Source organism: Hirundo rustica, chromosome 19 (genome assembly GCF_015227805.2).
Source record: "Hirundo rustica isolate bHirRus1 chromosome 19, bHirRus1.pri.v3, whole genome shotgun sequence".
NCBI lineage: Eukaryota > Metazoa > Chordata > Aves > Passeriformes > Hirundinidae > Hirundo > Hirundo rustica.
Window position 1 is genome coordinate 2,929,196 of NC_053468.1, and position 12,054 is coordinate 2,941,249.

The 12,054-nt window shown below is 53.9% G+C and overlaps 1 protein-coding gene across 1 annotated transcript in view; it reads right to left on the reverse strand.

Annotated features, from left to right (window-relative positions):
- Window positions 1-6,757: 6,757 nt before the first annotated feature.
- RPH3AL (rabphilin 3A like (without C2 domains)) overlaps window positions 6,758-12,054 on the reverse strand; it is a 39,119-nt gene continuing 33,822 nt past the window's right edge. Inside the window, exon 10 of the mRNA XM_040082422.2 lies at window positions 6,758-9,120. Within this exon, the coding sequence (XP_039938356.1) occupies window positions 9,086-9,120 (35 nt within the window). The 3' untranslated portion in view covers window positions 6,758-9,085. The remainder of the gene's footprint in view (window positions 9,121-12,054) is intronic.

Here is a 12,054-nt window from a genome sequence, read left to right on the forward strand (position 1 = left end):
AAGGACGCCCTGTCAAAAGGAATCTGCCCAAACCCCGCTGTGCAAGCCCTGGACCTGTCACGGCTCCGGGGCAGCTCTGTCCTGCCTGCTGCTCCTCCCGGGGCTGGGACATGTCCTGGTCATGAGCCTCAGCCACGAGCTGTGAGGGAATGATCCACCCTGGGTGCCAGGGCGTTTTCCTGGCCCCATCCGCACATCCCAGCGCCGTGCCAGAGTTTAACAAAAAAAACCAGCAAAAGCGGAAGGGCAGGAAGAGGAGCAAGGAGAGGAGCAAGGAGAGGAGCAAGGAGAGGAGCGAGGAGAGGAGCAGGGAGAGGAGCAGGGAGAGGAGCAGGGAGAGGAGCAGGGAGAGGAGCAGGGAGAGGAGCAGGGAGAGGAGCAGGGAGAGGAGCAGGGAGAGGAGCAGGGAGAGGAGCAAGGAGAGGAGCAAGGAGAGGAGCAAGGAGAGGAGCAAGGAGAGGAGCAAGGAGAGGAGCAGGAAGAGGAGCAGGAAGAGGAGCAGGAAGAGGAGCAGGAAGAGGAGCAGGAAGGGGAGCAAGGAGAGGAGCAAGAAGGGGAAAAGATCCCACAGACTCCCTGTGGGATCAGGCTGCTGGAGAGGCAAACAACCCCAGACTCCCTGAGCCGGGCAGGGCCGCTGACATGTGCGCCACACAGACAAACCCACGGCGGCACCTGCGGGTCAGCAGGGAAGGAATTGAGGCCAGAGCCCAGACAAAGCTGATTCCTGCCTGGAGAGCAGCATTCCTGGCAGGGCTGAGGCAGGCAGGATGCTCTCGGATCCACGGGCTATTCATCTGCCTGACCTTATGTCACCCGACTCGGGACAAAGCTCCTCTCCGCTGCAGGGAAGCCCGAGCACTTTCCAGCTCTGTGGCGATCCAGGGCAAGCAAAACTTCGGAGCAAAGAACAGCCAGGAGCTGGGGAAAAAAAATAAATAAAAAAGGGAGGCAGAGGGAGAGGCGGCATTCCTCAAAATACCGAGTTTAAAATGATCACGGCTGAGGGGTGGGCACCTCCCAGGGTGGGCACCTCCCAGGTCATTGAGCAGCCGGAGGAGTCACTAGATGGCCCTGCTAGTCCTGCTCATCTGATCCCAGCACGGATATCCACGAGAAACGCTGGCTGGGCTGCTCTGCAGGAGCTGGGAAATCTGCTCCAAGCCTGAGGAAAAGCCTCCCCAGGAGAGGCCAGGACATGTGGCACCTCGCCAGGCGGGTGGAGGGTCCTTCCTGGTGCCACCATGTCCTGGATGTCCCCTTCCCTCCCAGCTGCCAGGGGCGCTGACAGTGATGGGTGTAAGAGCCAGGGAACCATATTAATGAACCCCGTGCTGCTGGATAATCATGACATTAGCGTTATTGGATTAGAACATTTGCATAATTTGGGCACGAGCTGCTACCTGCGCTGGAGACATATGTTTACATGAATTTACATCCATTTGCATCCCGATGAAGCCGCGTCCTCGGCAGCTTTCCAGGCTGACCCTCACGGGCCATTGGCAGCTCCACCCCATGCGGCGTTTCCTGCTCTCAGGGACAATCCCGAAGCACTCAGGTACCGACAAAAAGCAAAATTCTCCTCTCCTCAAGGTGTTGCACCTCGTTATCGCCCTTTGTTGGGTCAGGAGAGCACCCCCAGCCTCAGCATTGGGGTCACCCAGGGTAAAGCTGTCCCTTCCCCCGTTCCCACAAACTCCTGCTGGTCCCAGGATAGGGGGAGGGAATCACAACAGCCATAAAAGTGGCACCAGTAAGACACACGGGGCTCCTTCAAGAGGGAGGAGAAAAAAAAAAAAAATCCAGAAAAAACCCCCAAACTAAAAACAAAACCGCAACCTAAAGACAAAACGCCCCAAACCAAACAATTTCTGTGAAGTTTTTTTTTTTTTCCGCTCTGGCGACAAGTCAGGAGTCTAAGGAGAATTTTAGGAATTCTCACCATTCCATCCAGTTCGGCCACTGGCACACAGGACTGGCCGAGATCATTTGCTAGGTCACAGCCCTCTGCTGCTGCAGGAACAATCGCTGCTCCTGCCTTCAGCGGATTGGGAAGCTCAGGCAAACCCAAGCTCTCAGAGGCAGCAGCAACACCCAGAGCATTCTCCTGGAGCACAGCGTTTCCTGCGGGGAATCCTAAACCCTAAAAATGTCCCTGTGACACCCAACTGAGCAGGATCACCCACGGCATTTGGGGTCACCCAGGCTAACGCTGTCCCTTTGCCAGCTCCCACAAACTCCTGCTGCCTCCCAGGTCCCGGGATGAGGGGCAGCGAAGCCCATCCTGCTCAGAGCTGGGCAAAGGGATCGATAAAACGCTCCCGGCAGGCTGCAAAGCTCAGGATTTAAGAGGCCAATAAAGGGAGCCCAAAATGAACTCCTTTCCCCGTCTCTTCAAACCTCTTGGATTCAATTGCTTGATTTTTATAGGAAGGGGGAGGGAGATTCAATTACTCGATTCTTGGTCTCTGGGCGGGGCAATGCGGACTCTGCAACCACGGAGGGGCACAAATCCCTTCGAAGCGGCGTCACAACGGCCTGGTGGCAACATCGGGTTTACAGGGCTGCCAGAAATCAGCAGCTTCCCCTGCCGGGCTCGGCAGCAGGACCTGCTCCAGCACTGGAGCAGTGCAGCAGTATCTGAGCGCCAGGTGCTGCAGCCCACCCACAGAATCGCAGGGTGAGAGGAGGCAGCTGCGTGTCCCTGAGTGCTCCCCTAGAGCAGAGCTGCTCAGGAGTCACCAAATCCCTTCACAACCCCGGGAATTGCGGTTTGGGAGGGACCAGGGGCTGCACACACGCTCCCAGCCCCAAAAATTGCTGCTGGCTGCGCCCAAAGGCTGCCGTGAAAACAGACAGCAGGACCAGCCCAGGGGTGTCCAAAGCATTTCCATCCAGGCTCGGGGCAGCCACGAGCATCACTGCCCCTGAGAGCTCTGCGAATTACAGGGATTTATCTCTGAGTGCTGGCCTGCAAGAGGCAAAGAGCTAAAACCACCCCGAAGTGCCCTCGGGATTAAACCTACCTGAACCCATCAGCAGCAAATCCTGCAGGGGAGTTTTTTTTCCTGGGGTGCTGTGAGCTGGAGCAGCCCTCTCCCCGCTTTTCTCCTGCGCACAACGATGCTGCCATGTCAATAAAAGCTCAAATGGTGTTTTCAGGGTCTGGGCTGGGTTGGATTGGGTGAGAAGACCAAACCAACCCACATCTGCTGCTTATTTTCTGAAGAATCCAGAAAGAAATGGAGGATTAAGAAACGGCTCACTTGGGTGAATCCAAGCCTGGACTGGATTCAGAGCCCAGCTCTATTCTGAGGAAGGTGAGGAAGGTGAGGAAGGCAGCCTGGCCCCTTTTCCACTCCCTGCACAGCTTCGAAGCCTGGCATTTAGCACATCTCTGCTTCAGCCACTCGGGCTGTTAATGGGCACATTTTCACTCTTAAAAGCCCTGTCAGGACCCTTTGGGAAACTTTTATCCTTATTTTTAAGTGGAGTGCTTTGTATTTCACTCCAGAGATGTTCCCGAATCTGGGAACTTCTGGACTCACAAAGCACGTGAGAGACAGAAACAAACCCAGCAGAGGGGTCGGGGGGACCCTCACCTCGATAGGAGGGGACTCCACCGGAATTTCTGTCTGAAAAACTCCTGGCCTGGAGGAGGAACAGGCCGGCAGCTGACGGTGCCAAAGCCAGCTGCTGATGCCTGGCAGTGTCACAGGCAGTGAGGCAAGAGCCCCAAACAATGGCAGCAGGAGGAGGGAACGCACTGGAGCATCACTGCCGGGACCTGGGCTTGGGCAGGGCGCTGAAAATATCGATGGGACGCTGCCTGGAGGCCACCGGAGTGTTTGATGAGTGGCTCACAGCCGGGCACCCCAGATAAGAGGAGAAAATTGAAACGAAACCCCTTCCTCTCCCTTGATTACGATGGGGCTGAGCTCCCCGGGGCATCCCTGCCCCACTCTGGGGTGCCCCATTAAGCAAAACCCCTTTTCTGCCCCTCCCACAGGCTGGTGCCTCACCCACCTCCAAAATTCACCAGCGCCGAGCTGCAGAAACAACTCCACAGAGGGAACGTGCTGCATCTGATCCCTCCTCTCCCTTTCCGGCCCTCTCACCCCCCTTTCCCTACCTTCGAGGAGCAGATGCACCCCTTCATACCCGTGCAGAGAAAGCGTGAATTTGCCTTCCCCGACCGCAGTGCAGCTGGAGAACGGGACGGAAAACGATGTTTTTGCACGAGTACACGAATTATCTGCGCTGATCTTACTAAGCTTGAATGGGAAACCGAGAGGGAAAAAAAAAAAAAAAAAAAAAAAAAAAAGGAAAGGAGGGAAGTGAAAAGTGAAAGGCAGCGTTTGGGTGTAGCATCGTTATTGTTTATCCTCTCCGAGCACTCCATCGCCCTAATCCCACCACCTCCCGCGGTGACAGGTCAGGAACAGCGAGCGCTGAAACAGCAGGAGCCAGAGGGATGCGAACCTGGATGCGGCAGCACCTCGGGGAAGTCCCACCTGCAATTCCCATCCCACCACTCACAGACATTTATCAGTGCTGGAAATATTCCTGTGGTACCAATTAGCACCCGGGACAGGCAGGGGTGAGGGGGAAACAAAAGCTCAGGAAGTCCCCAACCCACGCCGGGATATTCTTATTTATCACACGAATAACTTCGATGCCAAGGTGCCCGGGGCACAAGAGCCAGCTCCTCATGTTTACAGGCAGCGCAGCAGCTCTGGCAAGAGCAGGAAAACAATCACAAGGTGGGAATCCAAACAGAACACGAGTCACCTGCGAGCAAAAGCGGGGGAATTTGGCAAGTTTCCTCCTTAGCACTTACCCACACCAAGGCTGCTCAGTGATGCTAATTAAACAGGCACCTCGCAGACACAGCCTGGAAGATTTACATCCCCCAATTTGCATTTCTCGGTTTATTTTTCTTTCCCTCCGAGGCGCCATTTGAACGGCCACGGTGGTGTGATGGCTTGGAGGGGTTTAATTTTGCACGAGTTTGAAGACGGAGCTCTGTCCCACCAGCAGCTCAGCGGCTGCTCCTCCTGCCCCCGCTCTCCCGCACTGGGGCTCAGCTGTCCTCGGGGATTTTCTCGGTCTCTTGGGCTTGGTTTCACCAGCTGAGAAATAAAGAACGCTGGGCTCAGCTGCTCTGGGTGCCAGGGGCTGGGAGCGCGTCAGTCCGGGCATCCTTTTGAGGGTGAGTCTCTGAAACACCCGGCAGCAGCGCAGGGCTGTTAGGAGCGGGCTCAGAGGTGTGATGTCTCCACCCAGCTCCCAAATCCAGTCCCGAAAACCGAGACCAGGGCGGCTCCCACAGGCCAGGGGGAGGCGAGATCCTCATCCTGCGCAATTCCAGCGCTACCCGGGCATGCTTCTCACAGAGGAAATGGTCAGGGAGGGCTCGGAATGAGCAGCTCGGGATGAAAGGCGCTGACCCATCCCACGCCTGCTGAAAGTCTCATTGTGTGAGGGCAGCATCAGCCCTTCCAAAAAACATCCCTGCGCTCCCTGTGCATCACACCCACCCGCAGAACGGGGGGAGAGCAGAGCCCGAGGTGGAGAGGAGCAGAGTGATGGAGGAAGAGAAGGGAGACGGGAGCTGGTGAGAAGGAAACAGCTTCTGGGAGGAGAGGGGAGGAACTGCTGCCAAGTTTGATTTCACAAGTGAACTCCAGGAGTTATCTGCCAGTTTGTGCCACTGCCCAAGCACTCCTGCTGGCTCTCCAGGCTCGGTGATGGCCACAACCACGTCCACAGAATCACAGAATTTTTAGGTTGGAAGAGACCTTCAAGATCATCGAGTCCAACCCATCTCTAACACCTCAACTAGACCATGACACCAAGTGCCACATCCAGTCTTTTTTTAAACACTTCTAGGGATGGTGACTCCACCACCTCCCCGGGCAAGCCACTCCAGTACTTCATCACCCTTTCAGTGAAAAGCTTTTTCCCGATATCCAGCCTCGATCTCCCTTGCCCCAACGCCAGCTGCTCGCCCACTTGCTTCGGCCACGCCGAGCGTGCCGATGGCTCTGGAGGGGAAGCGCTGCCCTCCCCTCCCAAAACACAACCCTAAAAACCAGACAGGGGAACTTGGCAGCCCGTTTGCGACTCGGAGAGATCCCACAGCTGGCTCTCCCACCTGGTGGCTGTTGTCATGGCAAGCGGAGAGGGGAGGCAGCAACACGAGAGCTGCTCGGTCCTTGACACACTCCATCCTTGGGCTAACGGCAGCTCCCCAGCAGAACAATCCCAACAGCAATTACAGCGCTTTTGGAATGGGGGAAAGCAAAAAAAAAAAAAGCCAGATTAAAAAAATATTTGAAACCTTGAGGCTGAATGCCGAGGGAACGGGAGCAGGCAGGGCTGTGCGCGCTCGGCAAACAAAGAGCAGACACGGAGACGCTCCTCTGTGGGCCGGGTTTGATGGACCCTGGTTGTCACAGAGCCTCGGGAGGCTGTGGGGACAGCACTTGACAAAAGGACAATTGGTGCCGCTCTGTGAGTCGTGGTTGTGGCGTGGAAAACCTTCACGGAGGGGCTGAGGAGCAAATCTGAGCCACCACCTGCACGAGGAACAGAGGAGGGGACAAGACAAAAGGTGACTTTCGAGGGCAGGATTCAGTTAAACTCCAGCATGAATCACAATTCCACTGCCTGGGCTATTGTCTTGCCTTGCTGGAGGATCTGGAGAGCATCTACAAAAAAAAAGCCTTTTTACCGTTTCACAAATAGCAAGAAGTTGTTACCGAGGAAAAGCTTTATTGTTTCCAGTAGTAAAGCACCACATAAAAATTGTGAGGGATGGAGATGAGAACAAGAAAACGATAAACACAAATGACCAGAGCAGACTGAACACATTCACTGAGCCCTTCCTGCCCACATTGAGCCAGCTGAAAAGACTCAATGGTTTAGGATAATATTCCAACAAAAAACACAACTAAGAGAATCATCACAAAGGGAAATGTGGCCTTCAAAATCAAATAGCGCACAGAGCTGCAGATGTTCCTCATTCCGTTGTGCCTGGATCACACGGTCCAGGACCAGATCCTTCCCTCAATCCAAGAGGAGCCTTTCCACAGCTGATTGAACAGCTCTGGTTTGAACTCAGCTGGAATTACCCCGTGGAGCTAAAACACAGAGGTAAGAAAGGAAAGCTTCCGGTCTCATTGGCAGCAGAGCAGTGTCAAATTCATCTCTGAGAATGCTTTATAAAAGCTGGCCTCGGTTAAAAGTCGAGCTCAGGCCTCACAGTGGCACAGCAAGGATTGCCAGGCTCCTGGGAATGCAGAGCTGGCACCCCACAGTGTGGGGAATGAGAGTGGGAACAGGACACGACTGAGCTGCTGCACTGCCCAGGAGTGAGGCACAGGGGACTCCAGGAGAGGTAGAAATGACACTCCTGATTTGAAAAGCTCTCTCCAACTCCGTGTAGAGCTGGTGATGAGAAATTAATGGGTTCAAAGAAAATAGAGTCCACTCCTAAAGGTCTTTTTCCTTCTCCTTCTGCTGTAGAATTAACTCTGGCTGGCAGGCCGGGCTGCCTGAGGAGTAATGAGCAAGACAAGCCTCACTCGGGCTGTCAAAAGCTTCAAGGCAAAACAGAACTCTCCTTGGTGCCCAAACACTTGGGGAATCGAAGACTCTACCGTAGCTCTCAGAAGAAACAGCTCTGGAACCACACCAGCATTTCACAGACACAGCTGATGGTTTTGGCATCGCCCCTTCCTTCCACGGATGCAGCTTGATGGCAGGTTAACGACACAGAGCACGCCATAAAACATCCCCCAGCGCAGAACAGCCCCACCCCTTGCTCCCTGCAGCACTGAGGGTGTGGACCCCACACCCAGTGATGTCTTTTCCTGCCCTCTCAGGGAGCCCACGGTGCCCCAAGGGTTTGTTTTCGCCTGTAACAGGGCAAGAACAGATCACGGAGGGCTGGAAGCGTTTCACCAGCAACCCGCCACAGCACATCAAGTGGGCAAGCAGCGAGGGAATGGTCCTCTGTTGGGCCATGTTCATTTAAAAAGCAAGTCAGGGATTGATTTCCGATCTCCTGCTGGAGTGCTCCAGCACCCAATCTCATTTATCTTCATACTGCAGCCATTTGTAAGAACACACACTACATGCACACAAAGTGCCCGGCGCAAAGGGAAGCAGAACAAAAGAGTAATAACCGAGGGGAAAGGCTGGCATTAATGGGCACAAATTGCCTTTGACTCCCTGATTTCAGAGGGAACTTTTTTGGAATCCTTTGTTTCATCATAATAGACAGGTCAGCTCCAGAGCATTTAATAAAATCCACAGGCTCCTACCAGCCCAGTGCGGGTTTTGTTCGGGTCTTCAAAGATCTAATTGCTCTAGAGATGTGAGGTAATTTGATTTTTCTCATCTGTCAGGCCTTAGAGGGAAATTGTCCGTCCTGGAGGATGAGCAGGGCTGGGGCACGCAGTTTTCAGCAGCCTGACTCATGATGACACCAGCACAGTCAGGCAGATGCTCCAGGCTTCCAGGAAAAAGGCAAAAGAGAGGCGCTGGCTCGTGTAAGGTGTGCGCGTGGGAGGGGGATCCGCAGAGCTTTACAGGGTAAAGCCATTCGATCCCAGTGATCCAATTTGGGTACTCGTGGGCAGCCAGCAGGGCAGGGGGGTGGTGGGGGGCAAACACACCTCTCCCCTGACCCCACACCCTCACACCAGCCCCCGCACAGCCAAGAGGGGTGGGGAAAAAAAAAAAAATCCCAGCAAACTCCTCGGGGTGTTTCTTTACCCTGAGCAGAGGGAGGGAACGGGAGCACGACCTCCTGATGTCCCCATCAAAGCCACTCCGACCTGAACAAGGACAGGGAACACCAGGAACGCCTTCCCCAGGCGCGCAGCACAGCCCTGGTGCCTCTGCTGGGGGAGCTCACAGAGGACAGGTGCTGTCACCGTGTCACCAACGCCTGTGGGAGAGCCGGCAGCACAGAGTCACCGCTGGCAGCAGAGTGAAATCCGAGGAACGGGAGTGCTGGATCCAGGGAGGAGCAGCTCCATCTTCACCTCCGTCTTCACCCCCATCTTCACCCCCATCAGGGCCGTGTTCTGGCATGGACTCGTCGCCTGCCTTCAAAATAAAGAAAGGACAGAGGTTTTGTTTGGAAAGCGGCGAAGGGGGGAGAATCCACAAAGCTATTTCGCGTTGTTTTTGCGTGCTCAGTGCCGTTTTAGGAGCTTCCTAAAAATAATAAAGAGAACTACGCGTCATTAGTCCAGCAGCCAGGGCCCATTAGACTTGATTAAAGGAGGAAAAGAGCAGGGAAGGAGATGTGGGAAGAAGGAGAAAGGAGGAGTTGTGCTGCTAGAACCGGGCTTTCAGCACCCGCTCCCCAGGTCAGGCAGGAAGCCAAACCTCAGCTCTGAGGGGTGGCAGAGCACATCTGCCACAAGACCTCCCTGCTCTCCACATCTGGCACAGGACAGCCCTGCCCTGCTCCAGATTTGGTCTGAACAAACCTGAGCGGATCCCTTCAGGGGATCCCCCCTGGCTCTGCTGGGACACGCTGCTCCTCCTCGTGCAGCCAGGGCAGGGGAACCACAGCGTGAGGAGTCCAGAGCCAAATCCCTCCTGCCAGCTGCTGCCTGACATCCCCGCCCAAAGATAACCTCCCAAGCCACAAAACCTCTCCCAGTGTTTGCAAAGACTCCAAAATCCAGGCTTTTCACTTCTGCCTTCCTGACTCGCCCCGCTCTTTCCTGCCCGCTTTGTTGGCGAAGACGACATCAACTCCTGCCCTCGGCGCTTTGTGCGAAACGCTGAACGGGGAGTTGGGAGCCTGAGGAGTAAATGCATTGCAGAGGGCAGGGAATGAGTCTGAGGAGGTGGGGGCAGGAGGCCAGATAGGCTGCTTGATCAAAGACCGAAGCACAGACCTGTGCAACGGCAAAGGAGGCACAAAAATAGGAGCTTCATCCTCGGCAGCGGACTTGTTTCCTGATGTATTGAGTGAAAGAGCCGAGAGAATGAATCTTTGTCATCCCTCTATTTTGGAGGAAGAAGCCTTCAATTTAAAACCCCATAAAGAATTACAGGAATAGCGAAAAGTAATTTATTTTTTAGTTACTCGAGCCTTTATTCACTTAACTTCAAGGCGGGCTCGAAAGAGCTGGGAATGTTTTGCTTCCACCACTTGAGGATGAAAATATTTTAATTCCCTCAAACACGGAAGGGGGCACAGGCTTCTCCCGAGGTTCATATTTACAAATGCATTGTATCTGGAATGCAAACCTTGAATCATTTCCTAACGCTGCCTCTACCCAAAGCCATGTTTTATTTATAAATACAGCAGGACCACTTCGGTGCTCTGTGGATATGAGGAGGCAGAGACAGCTCAAAGCTCCTCAGCCATGAAGGCACAATTCAATTTTTTTTTTCCACTTTGGGGAAGACAGACAACTTCTCCTCCTTGGCAGCAGGAAAACTCAACCCCAGCAAGCTCTGAGCAAAAGGGGATAAAGAGCAGCGCCCAAAATTTGATGAGGCAGGCGTTGAAGGAAGCAGAGGTTCGGATGGGAGAGGCTGGGTGTGGGTGAGGGTCTTTCCTTCCTGTCTGATCCCTCTGTCCTTCCCAAACTGTGCCCTAAATGCAGGCAGGGGGAGGAGGAGCAGGGATTTCCCACCTCCTCCAGCCTGCTGCAAAGCCAGCCCTGGAAATCCACCCTGCCTCACACAGACAAGGAACGAGCCTGAAAACATTTCAGCAACTTTCTCACCAAGCACAGGAAAACAAAAGTCGGCTCCCCAAAGACTGCCATGAAGCAAGTCATTAAAGAAATTACTACCCCATTTGGAGCCTAATTACTGTTAGGACAATTTTATATTTTTTTTTTTTTTTCCTTCCTACATGGAATGGAGTAGTCAGACCCACTGAAGCAAAATGTTACCTCCTCATCGTCCCCGAGGGAGCCAGGCAGACATCTCAGAAGCAGAATGGAAGGGAAAACAGAAGTTAATGCCATAACTTCAAAGATGCCCAGAGAATTTCCTGCCACGAAAATAAAGCTGAATGGCTCTGCCTGGCTCGTGTATTAAGAGCTTGAATATTTATGAGCAAAAGTGGATGCCTACCCCAGCCAGGGAGGCACCGAGCCCACAGAGAGACACCACCCCATTTCTAAACCCAGTCAGTTCCTGAAAGACAGGCCATGAATCTCCCCAGATTAACAGAGCTGGAAGCAGCACTCCCCGCCCATCTCCCCTGGCTCTGCTCAGCCTCTCCCAGGACGTTACCCTGGTTTTTCTGAGTTTTTTAAAGCCTTTTGAATTTTCATAGAATGGAGTCAGATCTTTAGTTACTGTACAATATTAGAAGCAGTTCTACCTTTTCCCCACAGATGTAACATAAACAAATCCTTTGTTTGCATATTTCTCTGTCCTTTGTTTGCATATTTCTAACCTGAAAACAATTGTAACTGACAACTGGCCTGGCCACTGAGGCTGAGGGGTGGAAACCCCAAAAAAACCAATCTTTGGCCAGACCCACAAATGTACAAAAAGTAAGAAATAAACAAAGAGGCTCTCATTCCGCCTGGACTCAGCCTTGAGCCGGATCGGAGGAACCTCTGCCCTGGAAAACCTCTCTCTCCGTGTGACTGCTTTGCGTGCCTCAGTGACACCAGGACACACAGGAGAAGGCTCCAGGCTGGACCTGCTGACATCTGGGGAACCTTTCCAGCAGGTCTCACGCTGTGATTGCACCCCAGAACATTTCTTACCCTCGGCTCGGCTCCCTGCCGCACGTGCCTCTGTTCAGGGGCCAGCTGCTGCGCCACTCTTTAAGTGTTAATGACTTAGACAACACACTGGCAAGCAGGCAGGGGTGGGGACCCTGTGATTTGCGCTCCCTCGTCAGCTCCTCTCCTGGCTGCCTCTCAAACCTGATCCCAGCAGGAACCTGAGCTTTCTCCAGCCCCACGGCCCGTGCTGGGCTCCTCCACCATGCCCCCAAAGGATTCACCCATTTCTGGGGCAGGACCCTCAGAAGATGCTGAGAGCCCCATC